The 20,888-nt window shown below is 34.3% G+C and overlaps 1 protein-coding gene across 3 annotated transcripts in view; it reads right to left on the bottom strand.

The window, feature by feature from the left end:
• The window catches only part of LOC145239828 (Golgi-associated PDZ and coiled-coil motif-containing protein-like), a 455,294-nt gene that overhangs the window by 420,576 nt on the left and 13,830 nt on the right, over nucleotides 1-20,888 (bottom strand). Inside the window, exon 2 of one of the 3 annotated variants that reach the window (XM_080103365.1) lies at nucleotides 14,571-14,850. The exons of the other annotated variants lie outside the window; for them this stretch is intronic. Coding sequence (XP_079959491.1) covers nucleotides 14,836-14,850 — 15 coding nt within the window. The 3' untranslated portion in view covers nucleotides 14,571-14,835. Of the gene's footprint in view, nucleotides 1-14,570; nucleotides 14,851-20,888 lie in introns of those variants that run through there. 3 annotated transcript variants of the gene reach the window in all.

The raw sequence follows: 20,888 nt of genomic DNA, 5'->3' as shown, positions 1-20,888 counted from the left end.
GCACGACTACTGAATATATCGCAATATATAGAGTAGTCGTGCAAGGTAGCCGCGTGGTAGTGATTTAGGCTTCTTATCATGGGGTCCCGATTTCAAATCTCACTAGATTCAGTCACTCTGATGAGTCGTAGACAACGAAACACGTGTCAGTGGATAATTGTATTTTAAAAAGCTATATATATATATACCAACACACTAGCAGGCCTCCTGGTGTTGCTCAGTCCTAAAATACTTGTACGTTTAAACATGATACTTTAATTCATGCATTCTCAATTGATTATTATTATTGATGATTATATTATACCCAATATATAGAAGTGATTTCAAAAGTTACAAAAATAAAAAATATAACTTGGGGCTATCAGCTAAAATTGAAACTTAGATCAGAATCTATTCCATCTAACAATTATTGTTGGCAAGTTTTTGACCTTGACGTAGTATTTTTTTTTAACTCCTTAGATCAGTTGGCTTCATGCCTTGTCTGGAGTGATTTCCATAAAGAAAAAAAAAAATTTTTTGAATAAAAAAGAAGAGAGTTCCACAAGCCTGTAGTTCATGGGGAAAAAAGCTACAGAATAATAGGAAACTGTATTAGGAGATATCAAAACAGCAAATTATTTAAGCGGATGTTTCAACAATAATTTGATAATGTTGGACTTGAAAACGACACAGTTGTAATCAGCTGTGAAGCAGTTGCAATGTACTACTGTATTGTGGAAAGAAACTTTGCTCATGGAAGTTATGTTTAGTTTTAGGTACACAGTGGAAGAAAAAACAATTACAGTAGTTGTAGCTAGACGAGGTCTTGTTGTGAATGTTTGACAGGGGGGCATAGATTGGAGATCAGTCGAGCACCTGCAATGAAAATAATAGAGTAGAGAAAGACTAGCATTGTGTCTTTTGTTAGAAAGAGGTTGAAGGGAAGAGAACTTGTTCCACTAGATTACGAAGTCAATTTTGTACTCTGTCAAAGGAGGAAAAAAGTGTTTTGAGTTTGAGTGGCATCTCCCCCATATGTAGCAGCAGTAACCAATCTTTTACAGCATTTTAAAGTCACATAAGTTTCTAATTGGTTGTTTACTTTGGACTTCCTATCCATGACATCATTTTCTGATGCCTAGTTCTAATTCTACTTTTTAACTGATCGGAATTTTCGGATTTCTCCTTACTATATAACCTCGTGAAGAAAATTCTGTTTTTAACATAAATTTTCACACCCACATACAGTCTTTCAATACTAAGATTTGAAGATTTTAAACCAAGTCACAATTCCAACCCTAACTTAAAAGATTGGGGTTGTCTTGAACTTATTTTCAATAATCATGGTTTATATTAAAGAGACCTCTTTCTTTTTTTCTTCTTTTTACTTTTTTCTTGTTTATAAAAACAAGATGTGAATTTAGCCGAAATTTCTTATCTTCTGTTAATGTTTGCTGGCATGACCTCCATCACAGACCTGTCAACTCTGATATCTCATCAATGCCTTTCATTGATTGTGTACAGTGCTAACATCCCTGTCCTCTCATGAAACTCTGCTTCCGTGAAATAGTACACCATGTATTATATAACCCTTTAATGAGGGAATGTGAATTATGTTTACCTTTTAAGCAGAGGTGGTGGAATCTGAGGGAATTAGGAGATGGGGGAGAGGCGTTCCCAAGTCAGACTTATAAAAATGTTAAAAGTCAGGGTAAGAGATTTTAGTTTTCAAAGAATCGTCAGTCTAAATATTGAAAGATTTTTAAATAAACTGTTGAGTCCAAGTTGCATATCTTGGAATCCACTGAGCCCAGGCTAGGTGCCTTGGAATCCGCCGGGCCGGAGCCAGGTGATTTGGAATCTGCCAGGCCAGAGCCAGGTGCCTGGGAATCCGCCATACCGGGCCGGAGCTGGGTGCCTGGGAATCTGCCATACCAGGCCGGAGCCGGGTGCCTGGGAATCCGCTGGGCCGGGCCGGGCCGGAGCCGGGTGCCTGGGAATCCGCCGGGCCGGGCCGGAGCCGGGTGCCTGGGAATCTGCCAGGCCAGAGCCGGGTGTCTGGGAATCCGCCCAGGTGGAACTAGGTTCCTTGGAATCCGCCGGGCCGGGGCCGGCGCCGGATGCCTTGGAATCCGCCGGGCCGGAGCCGGATGCCTTGGAATCCGCCGGGCCGGAGCCGGATGCCTTGGAATCCGCCGGGCCGGAGCCGGATGCCTTGGAATCCATCGGACCGGATGCCTTGGAATCCGCCGGGCCGGAGCCGGATGCCTTGGAATTCGCCGGGCCGGAGCCGGATGCCTTGGAATTCGCCGGGCCGGAGCCGGATGCCTTGGAATTCGCCGGGCCGGAGCCAGATGCCTTGGAATCCACTGAATGTTAAAGTTAGTATGTTGTATTTATATTGTACACAGTCCATTTATAATAGAAAATTAATGGTTTTCGATTCTGACAAATTCATTGCATGTTTTCTGGTTTCTTTTTAACCCCAAAACAGGACATATTGCCACTTGGAACCTAAGTTGCTACTAAAGAACTTCTGTCATTACTAACTAGCTGTGTATTACCACTGTCAATGAAGGGAAGAATCTATCAGGCATGTGTATGCAATGCACTGTAAGAAAATGAAACTTGGCCAGTGAGGGTTGAGGACATAGGCTGTAAGGAGAGAAATTAAATGAGAATATGATGAATATGTAGTGCGAGTCTTACAGACAGGCTCAGATTTGATGAGCTTAAAGGAAGATTAACTCTGGACAGCATAGGGAAATGTGTGCAGAACAGGAAGCTTTTATATTGTCACACTGAAAGAATGGATGATAGTTGTTCTAATCCAACATAAACTAAGGTAGCAGTGTCGACAAACAGGGAAAGACTAAGTAAAATATGGAAGGAAGTGATAAAGATTGACTTTTAAAAAAATGAGGGATAAATAAAGACCTGGCCAGAGATAAGTTAGATTGGAAGTAAATTTCTAAAAGCTATAAAACACATGCCTGCATATAAAATGGATGTTAAACTGAAAATGACGATGATCATCATGAGTCTGGTCTATATAGGACTATGGCAAATTAACCAGTTTTATGTTTTTTAATACACACACAATATCTATTGCAAACGATTCATTTATATACAATTCATTGAATACAAGTTGCTATTCATCTCATAGATGACGAAAGAATTATTTAAAAAGATAATTATATTTCACAAGAGCACAAGTTTAAATATATTTATGTTGTCTCACTTCTTGTTTTCATTTTATTGAGAGAGAAATGTTGTGGAGACAGAATGTATGAAAAACAATTGATCATTTCTTCCGATGTTTAATTATGTTTCCTTTTAATCTTTCATACGTATTAAGTCTTCCAATATTCATAATGTATGTTGATTCTTTTCAGATTAAAAAATCCAAGTCAGACTCCTAGTAATTTTACAAGTCTTACACTAAAACAAAACCTCCAATTCCCTCCAACTTCACAATCTTGCTTAAAAGATATAATTAAAAAAAATTTAATTACTTTTGTGATAAAAACATATGAAAAGACTACATACTGTTAAGTAGGTATGTTCAGCATTTGACCATGGTAACTTTTAAAGACTAGTAATGAATAGCAGATATTAACCAACCCATTTGGCATAATACTAAGAGTCTTTGTTAATGGGCCAAGAGACCACGGTTCAATCCTCGTCATAGTCATAACAAAGTTTTAAAAAACTGGTACTGGATGCCTCTTGCCTCCTTACTATACATTCAGCATTATAAAGGTAAAGATCAAGGACAAGTGGAGTCATTTTGGGAGGTGTGACCCTATATTTGTGTGGCAGCTAATGAAAAAGTAGCCTTTGAGTCGCCATCGACTATAATCAGCAACTCAGACTTTTTACACTGCTTATATATTTTTCCTTCAAGATAAACAAACTGAAAACAAAAATAAATTCTCAATAGAAATGGAAAACATTTGCAAATAATATGACCTTTAAAAGATGGCCTGTTCAGTTCTGTCAAATAAACATTTCATATAGTTTTCAACTTTTGTATGTGTTTTATTTACGTTTTTATTTGTTTCGTTTTTTTTTGTTTTTAAATATCTGCCATTTACGGTGTTCCGCGTTCAGTTAACTGGCGCTATATGGTTAATATTTCAGGATTTGGATTAAAGTTTTAATTATGAAACTTCCGGATAAATTCTAAACTATAATTAAATATCATTTATTAAACATTTTGTAAAATGTGAGAGCAATACCCGCATTTTTGAACGCTCCTATTTACCTACCTCCCCACAAGGGCAAAGTTAGACACAAGATCGGTTTTTAATGCGAGTGCTATACAGCTTTCCAAAAAGAGGCATGCTGGATGTAACAAAAAGATTATCCTTGTCAGGAGGATCTCTCCTCCTCTGACAGAGAGCAAAATAGATACTACACCTTGATCCCAGTATAGTACCTATTATACCTTGGCCAATAAATTATGTATTTTTGGATAAAAAAGTCTTTCGAGGAAACAAGTAATTTCCTAGTTTACAGGTTCCATATAGGTCCAACTGTCTCTAAAAATATTTTGTCTGTTCTGTTGACAAGTTGGAAACTTTTCTGTTAAAGTTTTTTTGTTTTTTTTAATAAAGATAAAATACAAGAATACATCATATGTGTAAATGTTATTGCATCTTTCGGTTTATCCGCTTTTTTCAATTCCTCTCGCATCACTATCTGTATCTCCGCACTAATCTCATTCTAAATATATAGCATCTTTGGGAGAATGTATTTCTGACAATAATAATAAAAAAATATATTGCTGCATCGGTTTTAATACCACAACACTTTCCTGTAGGCTCACCTTACATCTCTCCTACACTATTTCAATTTATCAACACTTGATAAAACATGACTACCATTCTTTCCAATATAGACACATTGTAGTTAATAATACAAAAATAACATAAACATCAAAAAGATTTTTAAAGTCTTAAAGCCATTTACATTCAAAGTAGACATCTCAGAATTAATAATATTGATTATGAAACTTGTTCCAATATTTTAAAGTGCCGAACATAATAAGTAACATTAAAAAATTCTTAGCCGTTATCATCTATTCAAATATTGTATGAGCTTAGCATATCATATTCGGAGACAATATCTTACTATGGATGCTTGTCTTAAGGTCTTAAATTAATAGTCATTAAAAAACTAAACAGTAAAGAAATGTTGAATTAATTTGGAATTCTTTTTGAGATGAGTAATTTGTTAAATTTATTTTATTTAATTATTTGTGGACTATTGTCCTCATCTTCTAGTTGTTGTTTCACAGCGTTTCAGCCAGTTATTCCTCTGGCCTTCGTCAGGTGGTTAGCCGTGACGAGATAGCAATGTCGAACCCCTCAACTACATCCTTCCATAGTTGTTTTAGTCTCACCATGGTTTGACCAACTATTCCTCTGACCATCTAACGAAAGCCAGAAGAATAATTGGCTGAAACGTCATGGAACAGCAACTAGCAGATGTAGATAATCGTCCATGAATAATTAAATAAAGTAAAGAAATGTAGCATTACAAGGCGTTATGTTTGCATGCTTGCGCATACCAAGATGACCCCCAACGATAACATAAGAGATGAAATTGCTTAATATCTGGAAAACTACTTATTTGCAGAAAATTTAAATGCGCTATTCGTTTTCAGCATGTAAAAGTAATCATTTTAAATATTAAGGTGGAAACAAGGTAAAAAATTACCGTTTTATTTCTTTGTTTACATAGTTGAATTTTCATTAAAACAACAGAATAGAAATGACAAAAATTACCATCAACTGGTGAATATATAGTTGTTGCTTATCAGGATTCCTGGTATCCTGGTACTGTGAAAGCTACATCAAGGATTCATGTAGAGTACGATTTATCGTTGTATCTCAGAAAATTTTGGGCTAGATAGAGAGGATTTACAAAATTGAAAATTGGACTGGTCCCAAAATGCATAAGTTCTTGTCGACTATAGGAATTTTACAGAAATCCAAAATCTATATGAAAAATTTTCTTTGATTTATTTCTGAGATTAATTCATATCTACTCAATTTTTTTTTCTTTGAGGGGAGTAGTAAATACCAGCCATAAATGCTCTTTAGGCATTCAATGGCTACACCACAAATTAAGCTCTCCTTTGGTGAGGAGACAGGAAAATGCCTGCTCTCAATAAAACTATATTTAAATTCCACTATAATACTTAGTTTTGTTCATGAACTGACACCCACTGTATCATACCATGTGCTAGTTTAAAAAAATATTGAAATTTGTACATCTTAATTTATAATTCATGGCTTATGGTAAAGAGATACATCAGATTTGACTGCATAATCAGAAAGAGCACACAATTTTACATAAGAGTGGCAAGTTTCATGAGAATAGCTTGAAAAATAAATAAATGGTGACGAAAGAATTATTTCTTGAAATGTTGAGGTCTGTAATTTAGCCCACTTTTTCTAAAAAAAAAAATGTCCACGGAAAAGCTTAAATTTTGGCACTTAAAATTCTCATAACTTTTGAACTACTGATGGTATTTGCATAATTCACACGGTTTTAAGCATCTTTTACATAGCTCTTTTCATGCAAGTTGATAAAATAACAATTATCTAAAAAGAAAAAAAAAATCAACTTGTAATGCTAAGAAATGGTTGCAAACACACCAAGACTAACCTGCCAAACGATGATCTGCTGAATCAAATCAAAAATGGGTCCTGGGTATGACTTTAAAAGACATCCAGTGACGATCCCCCATTTGGGGGCTATGGGAAATGTGTTGCCCCATAGTTATCATTGCTCCCAGGTCTATTTTGATAATGGAATACCAAACAGTAATACCTGTTAGGGCATCTGGTGCAACTAGATCAGGCTGACTGAAGATACTGGCTTCCTGACCAAAAATACACCAAACATTATAAGTGACTGGGAATCGCCTGTGAATTTAATATTTCCCTGACACTTCCTCCTTTGGAGAAAGCTGGTTCAACCTACCTAGGATGAATGCTGTACAACAAAGACACAAGTCGAAATTACTCACAAAAAAGGAAGGAAAATAGAACAAGAAACCCATGGAACTTATATACACTTCTCTGGTGGAAATAAATTTATCATTTGAAAAAGTGAAACAGTAAAAAATAAATTCTCAAACAAAAACACAATGTTATTTAATAACATTTGCCTTGATATGCAGTATCTCAAGACAAAATTTCCATTGAATAATAAACTCAAAACAGAACTATTTTTATTATATTTCCCTTAGTCTGTCTATTCCATTTTTTTTCTTGAAAACCGAGCCAATCTGACTTAAATTTTGTATTAACTTTTGTTGTAATGAGGCACAGCAAACTAGGTATTATGGTATATGTTCAATGCATTGTTAGGAACTAGTATTTCATGCAAAAAAAAAAAAAAAAAAAAAATGAACACAAATTTAATCATATTCAATCATTAATTTGGCATAAAGTGGTCATTCTAAGTTAATGGGCTATAGTTTTTCTGTTTTTAATGGACTTTAAAAAAGTCTAATTTTTTTATAATTGTCAAACTCTCTAAATTCATAGAACTAGTGCCAAATTATTTGAAACTTTATTTTAATCAATAATCGATATTTTTTTAACATAACAAATGCATTATAGAATTGCTAAGTTTAGAATTATGGGATCAAGATGAGAAAAAACTCATGACTATTTTCCTTCGTCGCCCATGGATGTTTTAGAATACCAATTTTTCCAAAGCATGGACTTTATTTTTATCACACCGATTCCATATTTTTTACATTCTACTTAATAACTAGCATTTCAAATTTCTTGGTCTGTCAGCAAACAGTTTTATTTTTTAAGATAAACAACGAATTTATTGGATATCCCTTTAAATTTGTCCATTTTTATACAAAAATGGAAAAATAAAAAAATAAAAAACACACTATTAAAACTGTTTAAATAAGGTTTTAAAACTGGATATTATTTTAAAATGGCTTATTTGTTTAATGAAACCATGATTTATGTATCTCTTGTTATGCTATTGCCTTTAAAAATTACCAATTTAATAACATTAATTGATGCATATGAAAGACAGAAAGGAAAAAACAATTAAACACAAGAAGAAATAAAAATCTATGAATTTTTTCTGTCTTTCATACATTCTGTCTCCACACATCTCGGTCCTGGATATGACCTTAAACTATATCCAGTGGTGAGGCCCCAGCTTGCGGGCTTTGGGGAGTGTGTAGCCACCCTTTAATTACCATAGCTCCCAGGTCCACTCTGACCCGGAGTGGTAGTACCTGTTAGGGTTCCAACTATGGGTTGAATAGAAACCGACTTGAAAACAACAAATATATTCTATTAAAAATTTTTTCTTCAAAATCTTTGGATTCGGCATTAAATAACCCGAAAAGGGTTGATATGCCATAAAACAACCAACTCCGCACATCTCACTTCATGATATATCATGTATTTTTCATTTACAATATTACAGGATGGAACAATAAAATTGTTGCCATAGAAAAGATGACATGATTCCATTTCCATTTGATGAAAACCGGTTTTCTTTTTTTTTTGTTGAAGACCATCTACTCGTTGGCCAGTTGTGTACGAATCCCAAGAGCATTAGGAGCTTTCTATCATGTCTAAAAGTAATACAATGTTCAACGACCGATCTAAGTTATGACAACAGGAGTATTGCCAGCACCCTCAAAATGCAAATCCAGACGATTCAACGCTTGAGGGCACAGCTTAACAAAGTTTCCAACCATGGTTATGGTCTTTGGTGTGGTTTCAAGTGAAGGCCACATCATGCCACCTCACATCTTCAAAGTCGGCTTGAAAGTCAACACGTTGTAGAGTGTGGTGATACCTGGTGCAATCAGGTGGCCGCTGGCAGACTGAGTGTAGCAGTAGGATTCAGTGCTAACCCACAAGTCCAAAGTGACCCAGGCTGGACTTCAGAAAGAGTGCTACAACTTTGTACCCTTCTCTCACTGGCCCTCCCCTCCTTCGTCTACCTGAACTTACTGGACTACTTTTGTTTGGTCATACGTCGAGAATATCACCAACATGAACTTGCACAACACCAAAGCCATCCTGATCACCGCCATCCGCCGAGTATTCACTAAGCTTCCGCTGGCGCTTGTGAAAAAGCATACTCCCAGTTCCAAAGGATCGAGGCGGTGATTGAGGCTGAAAACGGCTACATTAAATAAATGTCAGCCTTACTACATAATCAAGTTACTTGAATTGATTTTTTTCAATAAAAGTTTTAAAATAAAGCTGTAGTGTTGTTTTCTTTAAAGGCGATAAATTTATCGTTTCTACCTTGAAACTTATTCCTCTTGGTATGACTATTCTTCATGTTCAAATTCGCTTTTTTTTTTTAAATAAAATATAAATTGAATGTTTTCAGTTTTTAATTGATAAAAATAAAAAAAGTTTAATAAAAAGTACATTTAACATAATCCTCATATATAAAATGATAATAGAGTTTAAAAATTCATAATGATTAATTTATTTTAAAGAGTGAATTCTTTACATACAAATATATAAGCAAAGTTGCTGGATTGCACCATCCGCTTAAACAACCAACGACCAAGTTCTCTCCAATTCTCTCTCCTCTGATCTTGAGCACGTAGTACAATGGGGAAAGGAGTGGCTGGTTACTTTTAATGTATCTAAAACCAAGCTTCTCTCTTTACATCATCAACATTCTGATCCACATCTGGCATCAATTGAAATGAATGGCTCTCGTCTTCAGGAGGCCTCAAGTTTTGACAAGCTTCTGGGCTTGACCTTTACTCCTGATCTTAAATGGAACACGTACATCAAATCTGTTGCCAAGGCTGCTGGAAAAATGGTGGAATCTTTCTATCGATCCGGTAAATATCTCACTGCTGATGCTATTCTCCATCTATATAAGAGCCAGGTATGTCCAAGGATGGAATATTGTCGCCACATCTGGGCAGGAGCTGCTAGAAAGGACTTGTCCTTCCTTGATAGAGTTCAAAATAGACTTCGTAGCCTCGTAGGAGATGTCCTTTTCTCTTCCTTGCAACCTCTATCTCACAGAAGAGATGTTGCGAGTTTGTCTTTGATGTATTGTTATTTTCATGGAAGGTGTTCAACTGAGCTCCATTCTATGGTCCCCCCTCACCAAACTTTCACAAGAAACACTCGTCTAGCTGTACACACTATCAATAATTCCCCACACTCTTTATCTGTACCTAAACCTAAACGTAGATTCCATGAACAAAGCTTCTTTCTTAGAACTGCACGCCTGTGGAATTGTCTTCCGTTTTCCTGCTTTCTGGCTGACTACAATATGGTTGTGTTCAAGTCTAACGTAAATAAGTTCTTGATGAGCCGTTCTATATAAGTTATCAAATTTACCAAATTTTCATTACTAATGATTACTATATTGTCCAATGTCTAATGTACACTCTTTAACCCTTATACTTGAGTGGCCTCTTGGCCTTGATAAGTGGTGATGCCTATGTAAAAAAAAAAAAAAAAAAAAACATGATATTTTAATTTATGCAGATTGCATATGAATTATTATAGAATCAATCCTCTATTGATTATTATATAATACGAGGAATAATTTGCCCGGCGTACTAATTCCAAAAAAATTTTAACAATTAAATATGTAAAATGTTTTTGACTTGTGATGAGGGGTATGAGATGAATGGATTCGCCAATCATTTTTATAACCAACAGCTGTGCTAAACAACCAATCAAAACGTCGCAAAATTATTATAAAAATCGTCGAATTTTGGATTCAATCAGTTTGCCATTTGCTACGTCACGGACCGCATTTAATTCTTCGCCGCCATCTTGGTTACTGATCTGAACTATGCCGCCATCTTTGTTCAACACAATGTCTCAAAACTTAACAAAATATAATAATGATAATGTAGTTCATCAAATTCTGTCTGTGTTTGTTTACAATATCACGTCAGCTGATATTTGGGCTTGCTGATGAAGGCCCTAGAAAAATCACTTCTGATTAATGTTTTGTTTAAAAAATGTAAACAAAGAAATGATTTGTGGCAATGTTAAATGGTACCCCTGCTTTTATCATAAATTGAACTCATTAATAAGAAAAAATTAAAATAGAATGGTGAGGTAAACTCGGGCTTGAACAGGGGACTATTCGATTTGTAGTTGAATGCTCTACCACGAAGCTATATCTTCAGATTATAATACATCTGTTTTTTGTTTTTTTTAAGAATAAATGATTTTCTAAGATTTTATTATTTCCCTTGGTCGGTGCAATGTAAAATATTCCCCTGTAAAAATTATTCTTTTTATCTATAAGAGAAAAGCTATTTTTAAGATCGGATTTTTTCGGTTTTCAATACTTATTGGATAAATTTCTGTACCAAAAATACCTAAGAACACTACCAGACATATAAATCAGCTTTGTTGTGAAATTTGCAAAAGATAGGCTCAGCCATTTCGGAACCTATAAGGAAGGAACTCACACACATACCAAGTGACTTTCGTATTGGAACAGGTCCAAAACCTGAACCTCAAACATCTATATGTCAAAGTCAAGTCAGTCAAGTCAAAGTCATAATAGCAGAGATAAACAAAGCCACAATTCGCATATGCATGGAATACTGTTGTAACATATCGGTCGGTACATCAATCAATAGTTTCTCTAAAAAAAAAAAAAAAAAAAAAGTCTCCAATCTCATAGGTCCCACACTGTCAACTAAGTTCGAACCCCTGTCACATCATGGCAATATTGCATCCCTCTGTTGGTTTTGCAAATACTTCAATGGAATGTACTCCAATGCTAGATAAGCTTCTACTCTGATAATTCTCAAACTGCTAGAGTTTGAAGTTCCCTCCATGTTTCCTGCTTCACTAACTTCAATTATTATAATAAAGTCATATTCCCGTTTGTTTGTTCACAATTTGGTTAATATATACAAAAGGTACACCATTTTATAAATCGATTTCAATACTGAAATCGAACTTTTAAATACTTTTATGTACTGCATGATTTCCTTATATACTCTTGAATATAGATTCCTTTTGAAGAAATTATTTAAAAGGAATCTATATTCAAGAGGTTATCTCATTTGCATATTACATTAAAGAAAACTTAGCTCTAAATTTTAAGTGGAAATTAGTAATAGAATTGTTCTAAGTATTCTATTTACAAATATTATATAAAGTTGATTTATTTAATCTATTTTTAGTTTGATTTATATTTAATATATATTTAATTATTATTATAACTAGGGCTATGACAACAGCATATTCTTTTCCTTGTGTTGATTCTCAGATATATATATCCATCGAGGTATGTGGTTCTCGGTTGATGGTGTCTTACTGTGTCGGATATATACTCGAGAGTAAAAAAATAATGAAAAGAATATGTTGTTGTCATAGCCCTAATTATAACCAAGATCAGCTGCGTTTAAAAACAGAAGCAAGTTTTCATTTAACCTACGAGTTATTTCCCTTTAAGCTATGAGATTTTTTATTTCCCTGTTTGAATTTCATAGATGAAGATTATGTTTTATGCTTCCAAAAATCCAAAATATGGTTAACTTTCACGAAAATCGTAACAACTTATGATATTTGGTGTATCTTATATAGTATGTGACTAAACTCTCCGCCATATCATATCGGCGATATATTTTTTTTTCTTCTTTATCTGGCAACGCCGGGTATGTACAGCTAGTAACATATATGAAAGTTTTTCTTCATTTTTGTTTATTGCTATAAGTGCCAATCTGAATAAGCACCCCCCAAAAAAACAATTGGTAAATCCAGTTTAATCCTTGTGAAAACATTCCAATAGACATGCAGATACAAGCACTTTAATTGTTTGTATAACAATAAAATTAAGTTTCTAATCATATTTAACGTTTATATTACAACACAGAACAAAGCTAATTCCATTTAACTCACAAATAAATTCGCCGGCTTCAAAATACAATAAATTAAAGGACAGCGAAAACGGATTTCGTTTGTTTTCCTGCTAATGAAAAGCGTTTCGGGTTTTCATGTCAAAGAATGCATTTATTTAATCCTCCATAAAGTCTCGAGTGGCAATTTAAAATCAATTTATTTTTTTTATTTTCAGCAACAGAAATGTTTTAAACAATAGTTGATTTTTAATTTTAACAATCTTATTTATTATTTAATTAATACAGGGGTATTTTAGAAAGTGCCAACTCGGTAGAGTTTTCTATTTATTGTCAGAAATTGAAGACCAGTGTTTATCAAATAAAAAAAAGTTCCATTATATTTTAAATGTGATTTTTTTTTTTTGGGGGGGGTATGAAAAAATGTTTAACACATAAGTATATTTTGTTTAATAATATAAATGTTCCCATTACCAAATCGGACTTCCTCTTTAAGTTTAAAAATAAATCTATAAAATATATTTAAAAAAATAAATAAATAAAAACGTGTTCAAAATTTTCACACATTTTCATTCATTGTAATTTGTTTATTTATTTTAATCTAAAACCGAAAGTTCAATTTGTTAATCGGAACAGTTTCACATTAAGGCTAGGTTTTCACCCGACACCGGTATGGTTGCTCTTAAAATCGCGTATGCTTCTGAATCGCCTTAGAATGTTTTGTTTTGCTCAGTTTGAAAATTTTTTTTTTGTTTGTTTTGTTCAGTTTGAAAATATTTTTCATAGTTTTACAGAATTTGAACCAAAGTATTTTTTGTAACCCTAAGTTTTTTTTTCCTTCTATAATCCGGCATAATTATGTTGACATATTATACTGTTAAGAGATTAAGGTTAAACAACGTTGAGCTTTGTTAGTAATGTGTGAACGATTAATCGGAGTTGGAAACTGGAAAAGTCAGAACATTTTGGGATATCGGAATCGAAAAAAATGTACCAATTTTCCGATGCGAAAAAATTTATTCTCCTAATTATCTTTTTTTTTTATTTGATTTTGCTGAAAGCGAAATCTTTCACCGCTGGTAATGATAAAACAATAAATATTTATTGATTTTAAAATAATAAATATTTATTGATTTTAAAATCCCAATAGAACTAAAATCTATAGTTCATCCCTTACAAATGTATTTTCACGCTTGAGAAAAATATCTGCACATTTAACGTGCTTTTACAGTAATTGGGGAAAAATAACTACTTAGTAGTTAAATATTTAGAGATTTATAAAGATTCGGAATCGGTAATTGTATCGGAATCGGGAGAAATATTGGAATCTTTCCATCACTGCTTGTTTGTAATAAAATGAATGACCATTTAGGAATACCAGGTGTTGTATGTGCTCTCTGCTTATCTCAGCATGGTTTCCAATCGTCTTGGACTTCTTCTATTACTGGAATCAAGCAGTGTCAACTCAGGAGACATGTGGTCATGATTGTGCAACCATGGCTTTACAATTACATGCAATTACAGAGAGTATTGTTTCTCAAGACTGAACAGAGGTCATGTCATGATGCATCTAACCTAAGTTTTAGTTTGGCAAAAGTTGAATTGGTTCAGTTCAAATGATGATATTTTTTAATAGTTTACTTTGAAAATATTTTGGAAATAGTTCCATCACTCTTTCTTTCAAAGGCTAACTCTTAACAAAATGTCTAAGAAATAAAATATCCAACAACCTTTATTTTTTTTACAGTTCAATTGTTTGTAAACACACTCGGATAAGACATGCAATGTTGTCAATAACTTTGACACACTCTTCTCTTGGCATTTCTGGTTTATTTCTCTAAATAGTCTGAGCATTGTTTGGATGAATATTATCCTTCAAATAACCCTGCAGATTTTTTCTGGGAGCAAAAGTTCGGTAAATGTTAAACCCTTTAAGGATCACAACTCCTACTGCCGAGACGATCATCAGAGTATCCTCACATATCATTAAACTGCAATAAAACAAAGACCGTTGGACACTTGTAACTGAAACTTGGTGGACGTCAGGCATAGAGTGAAATTTATTTGCACTAAATATGGTCGAATTGTAAAAAATGCTTCTGAATTTTATTAAAGATTTAATGAATGACATTTGGGGATGGTCTTTCTATTCTTTACATTTATTAAGCATTAGATGGCTTTTCTAGCTTGGTATTGCTTCATAACGTTTGCTAGTTGAAATACTTGAAACAAAAATTTTAAATAATAAACATTCCATTCATATGTTTATTGGAAATGCAAGACTAAAACTTGCATTTACCCATGGGGGAGAGTGAGAAAACAACAAAAGCGAGCACAACAGCCAACTAGTTGTAAAATATGCTTAAATATGATATTTTAATTCATGCAGATTTCGTATTTATATTATAGAGTCGATTCTCTCGATTATTTTAATATAATTTATATTGTACCAAATAGATAATCATGATTTCAAAAGTAAAAAAATATATATATGCCTTGGGTGCCATCAGGTAAAATCGAAACTAGACCAAAATTTACAAGATTCAAGCAAGCAACGACTCCTGGATGATCCACAGAGTTTTATAATCATTAAGACTATATATAAATATATATAGTAAAATTAGAAAAATAAAATTACAAATCATAACACCAAATTTTTTTAAATTTTTTTTTTTTATTCAATTTTTATTTTTAAATTCAATTTTCACCTCAAACAAGGCACAGTGCCACTTTGATGCAGGGGGCTACTATCAGGGACTTAATTAGCAGGGTCATTATGAACTGTTTAAAAAATCGGTATGCAAATCATACATTCTAAGAACTGTATTTGAATCGTTCAAATGTAATCTGACCAATACCAAGTTTTTGATAAAGCACAATTGATGAGCTCTTTTCTTCCTGTTTGCAGTTGCACATCCACTTAAAGCCATAACAGATCAGAAGTGCGTGTGACCACATCTCACTATTATGCAAGTTTGCCTTGAATATTGAAGAAATTGTAATTTAAATAATAGTATGAAATAATCTTCATAATTCAACAGCAGTCAAACGGTTTGAATTATGTATTAAAATTAGATCTCATTTTCATTAAATACTAGATTATGTAGAGGTGCCCAAGGATACTGTATGCATGTCTATCTTATTAAATGATTAGTAGCTAGATAGATCCTTATATGGAGTATTACTGTCAGATCAGGGAAGGTGCCCCTTGGAGCACTCTCTCCAGTCTTGACAGAGTTAAAAAAAATAAAATAAAAAAAAATCAACTCTGCAACGAGGATGATCTCTTTTTGATCCCTACAGCCTCTTTCAAACAGAAAGGATGTTGCTAACTTTTCTCTACTGCATCATTCTGCTCATGGTAGGCGTTTGGCTGAGCTCCAATCTCTGGTTCTTCATTGCTTAACAGAACATTCAACCAAAAACTCATCTAACTTCAACCAGCTTTCCTTTCCTCTCTCTCTCTCTCTTTCTTTCTTTCTCTGTGTACAAAAACCTTCCAGGATCAAAGTTTCTTTCTGAGAAAGTCTTATCTATTAAACAAGATATCAAGAGTGATCTCCAACCAATTAAAACATGGTCATCATCAAGTATTTATGTAAACAAATACTTGTTAGGCCACTCTCTTCGATAATCAATTCTTCTTTAGTGATATTTTTCTCATTGCATCCATGGTTATCAAAGCTCTAGTGATGGTTGGTTGTTTTTGTTTTACAGCAGATCAACCTTTTTCAGGTTATTTAATGTCGAATCCAGTGATTTTGAAGAAAAATTTTTTTAATAGAATATATTTGTTTGTTTTTTTTTCAAGTCGGTTTCTATTTAACCCATGGTTTTGACCCTAACAGGTACTACCACTCCGGGTCAGAGTGGACCTGGGAGCAATGGTAAAGGGTTGCTCCACACTCCCCAAAGCCTGTAAGCTGGGGCCTCACCATCGGATATAGTTTAAGGTCATATCCAGGACCCTCTTGTGGTGGAGATCATCGGCTAACTGACAATCTCTTTAATCCTTGTTTTTGAGTGGATCCCGAGTTGTTAAAGATAAATTTCAGTGAAGTAAATGAAAACAATGGACAGACCATGGTTCTCATACACTCACTCAACATTTACTCTCCATTCTGCCCTTCACAATTCACAAAGTTCAGATTAATCAAACGCTGACACCCAAATGCGAATTATGTTCTTTTTTCTATTCAATTAAATTCCACCTATACAAACCAACTTGATTTGCATGACTACATCTCTGGATTCATTATCTCGGATGTTAAAATAAAGACATCACAAGATCGTCTCTTCTAACAACGGTATTTGTGATCCATCGATCAGTGTTCAAATCTTCGCTCGCAAGTTATGGTTTAAACATTTCTCTAATCTACAAATTACATGCCAGGTAATCATGGGGGCTCTTCTGGTGACTGCAAGCCAAGTCGGGACCACTTCCACCACTTAATCCTAGTTCAAGACCATCACGTTCATCACACTTCCTTATGAAATTTGTTAAAACACTATATTGGTAACCTACTATTCTAAACTTATAAAACAGTAAATTTCCTCTCCTTCCTAACTATACAATAAACAACTGTTAATTCTAACTTGCGTATTCTCACTGTAAGTAAATCTGCATAATGAGTTTTATGTTGGTTAGAAAACTTCTTGTATTATATCTCCTTATATATAAATTAAAGAAGGATTCCTCTATTTCTTTGACTGCAATAGCTTTGTAACAAAAGGTACGTGTTTAAAGCTTTTCAGTCAGTCAGTTTTGGCAAATATTGATTCATGTTAATAAAAACAAAATTTTGACTTTCAGCAAATTTCATATTTAATTCAATCAATACTTTTTGTCATCATTATTAATATCATAGAGGGAGTTGGAGGAACTAATCCTCTCACTCCATTGTTCTCTTCCTGCCATCAATGACACACAGAAAATTGGAAAGAAATCTAATTAGAGTCAACTATCCAAATTTAACCTTTAATACTCTCCCGTCTTCTCCCTTTTTCATAAGCAGTTTCTCTCTAATGAATGTTATTTAACCTACTTACACAATGATGATTTCATAATATACTGGCGGAAGGGGGGGGGAGCGCCTGGCTTTGCCCGGGTGTAAAATATACTTAAATATGATATTTTAATTTCTCCAAATTTCGTATATATTATTATAGAGTCATGATTTCAAAAGTAAAAAAAAAGGTGCCATCAACTAGAATTGAAACCGAAAGCAAAACTCTAGCATTCAAAGCTGGTGATGTTATCAGCACTATACCAACATAACATGCATATGAACTGATTAAAAATTAAAAATAAACTAAGATGAATGTACAAAATGGTTAACGATTTTTTCAATTTTGACCTTTTAAAAACCATTTTAATCAGCTAAAGACCCATAAAAAGAACAGTCCATAAAAAATTCAATACTTTGAGGCTCCTAGCGCTGCTCTGCGACTTTTAGTTTCAGAAGAGATGGAGTTTGAAAATATAGAGACAGACAGACAGACAGACATATAGCCTTTTATATATTATATTTTAATAGCAAAAGTACCCGTCGTTCACTGGGTTCAAAAACAGCCTACAGAAAATGGACTCTGAATTATTAAAGTATGATAGGTTATGAAAAGGAAGGGTTGTAAATTTGGGTTGAATTTTGGGGTATCAAAACCAAAGCAAAATATGATGAAAGTAAAAATAAAATAGATAAACCCCATAATTTATTATACCATACCTGTTCACACTGAAACACTTATCACAATATTCTGTGGATCTATATTAAAAAACCTTGTTAAACTTTGTGACATATTTCCATTCTATGGAGGTCAGGTGCGAACGAACACCCCATATTTCTTCAAACTGAAACATAATTATCAAAGTATACTTACGCAGATAGATATGAAAAGTCTTTATTAAAGTTTGTGCCTATTTCCATTCTATGAAGGCCAGGCGTGAACGCAGACCCCACAATTTTATTATACCATCCCTATTTAAGTTAAAACATACATATCAAAGTATTCTTATGTACATCTATGTCAAAAACACTTGTAAACGTTTTTTTTTTTTTTCAATTTTTTAATTTTTTATTTCCATACTTTGGGGGCAAGCGCGAACGCAGACACCACAATTTTTATGAACCACCGTTCTGCCAGATCAAACATAACCATTCCTGTGTCTCGATACATCTTCTATCATTATATGTAATCAGTTTTTTAAAATAGTCAATCATACAGGAGCCTATTCGTGACCACACACACACACAGCGCTTTATATTATAGATAATCTGTGTATTAATAATATTGGCACAGTAGACAAACTTATAAGACACCAATCTGTTAAGACATGATTTTGAGTTTGATTTCTGTTTGAGGACAAAAAATCTTTTACATTGATTTTTATTATTAAATCATGGTTGACTTTTTACTGTGACGGCATGAGGAGGCAAAATATAAACGGTCAACATTTTATCTTTTTGAAATAGGATACAAAATGTATTTTACATTTATTTATGTATTTTTACTTGAAAGGCCACCACTTATTAAGGCTCGGAGGCCACTCAAGGATAAGGGTTAAGTGTTAGGTAGATTTTGAGATAAGATTAGACACGGTAAAGCTTGGGTTGGGCTAGATTATCTGAATAGATGACTCAATAGGAATTTATTCACGTTAGACTTGAAGGCAGCCATGTTCTATTCAGCTGGGAAGCAGATAAACAGTATTGTGTTTCAGATGAACAGCTCTAGGAAAGAAACTCTCTGCTCATGGAATTTTCGTTTAGTTTTGGGCACAAATAGGAGTGAGTAAAGTTGTTGGTGATTGTTTTAGCCAGGCAAGTATTGGTTGTGAACGTTTTACAGGGAGGAACCATAGATTGGAGCTCAGTCGAACATCTACCAGAAATGTATCACTAGAGTAGAGACAGACTTGCAACTTCTCTTCTGTGAGAAAGAAGGAGTAACAGCATAAATATCCTATTTTAATCACATGAGTTATTAATGAAAAAAGGTTCCCGGGCAATTCTGAGCAGAGAGATACTATTTGTATTTGTTTTTATTTATTTTACATAGGAGCAAATGAGACCACTGAATGGTTCAAAACAGCAATTGAAGCACATGTTCCCATGCGGAAATTTTATAGCAAGCCCCACTCTCCCCAATGGTTTACTTCGACTTGCGCAACTGCCATTGCTCAAAGGCAGCATGCATACGGCAGATTTAACCGACATAAGTCCAGTTCAAACAAACAGAAGTATATAGAAGCTAGAAGTAATGTTAAGAAAGAAATAGCGACAGCTAAGAGAGAATTTACTGAAACCACTAAAAAACACATCGAAGTACAAAAATTAGGAAATCGTGACTTCTGGAAAATCTACAACAGTATAGTAAATAATGGGCAATCAACAATTCCCCCACTAACCAACAATCACGAGGTTGTTTGCTCAGCAACCGACAAGGCTAATATGCTTGCCAGCCGGTTTGTTTCGAACTCCACACTGGACCCTTCTAACCACCCCCTGCCTGACTTTCCTTTGCGGACAGACGCTATGCTAGACGATCTAAAAATCATCCCTGCTCAGGTACATGCTATCATAAAAAATCTTCACACTTCAAAAGCATGTGGACCTGATCTCATCCCAGCTGTGCTATTAAAAAAGTGCTCAGCCGAAATAGCTCCAGTTCTCTCCAAACTCTACAACAAATGCCTTAATGAATCATGCTTTCCGGGCTGTTGGAAAATTACTTCTGTGGTACCAGTATTCAAGAATTCTGGCGAAAGAACTGATCCATCAAATTATCGCCCCATTAGCCTCCTCCCACTTTTCGCCAAAATATTTGAGACCATAATTAACCATGCTCTAGTCCGGCACCTTACAGATGCTAAACTTCTGACTGACAAACAATATGGATTTAGACAAGCCCGTTCCACAGCAGACATCCTCACTGTAATCTCTGAACGTATATACCATTCACTGGACAAAGCGGGGGAGGGCAAAGCAGTAGCTCTAGATATATCTAAGGCTTTTGACAGGGTATGGCA

This window comes from Euprymna scolopes, chromosome 19, assembly GCF_053919585.1.
Source record: "Euprymna scolopes isolate OS-2025 chromosome 19, ASM5391958v1, whole genome shotgun sequence".
NCBI classification, from domain to species: Eukaryota; Metazoa; Mollusca; class Cephalopoda; order Sepiida; family Sepiolidae; genus Euprymna; species Euprymna scolopes.
Note: the sequence above shows the minus strand (reverse complement) of the source record. Positions and strands in the feature narration are given on the sequence as shown.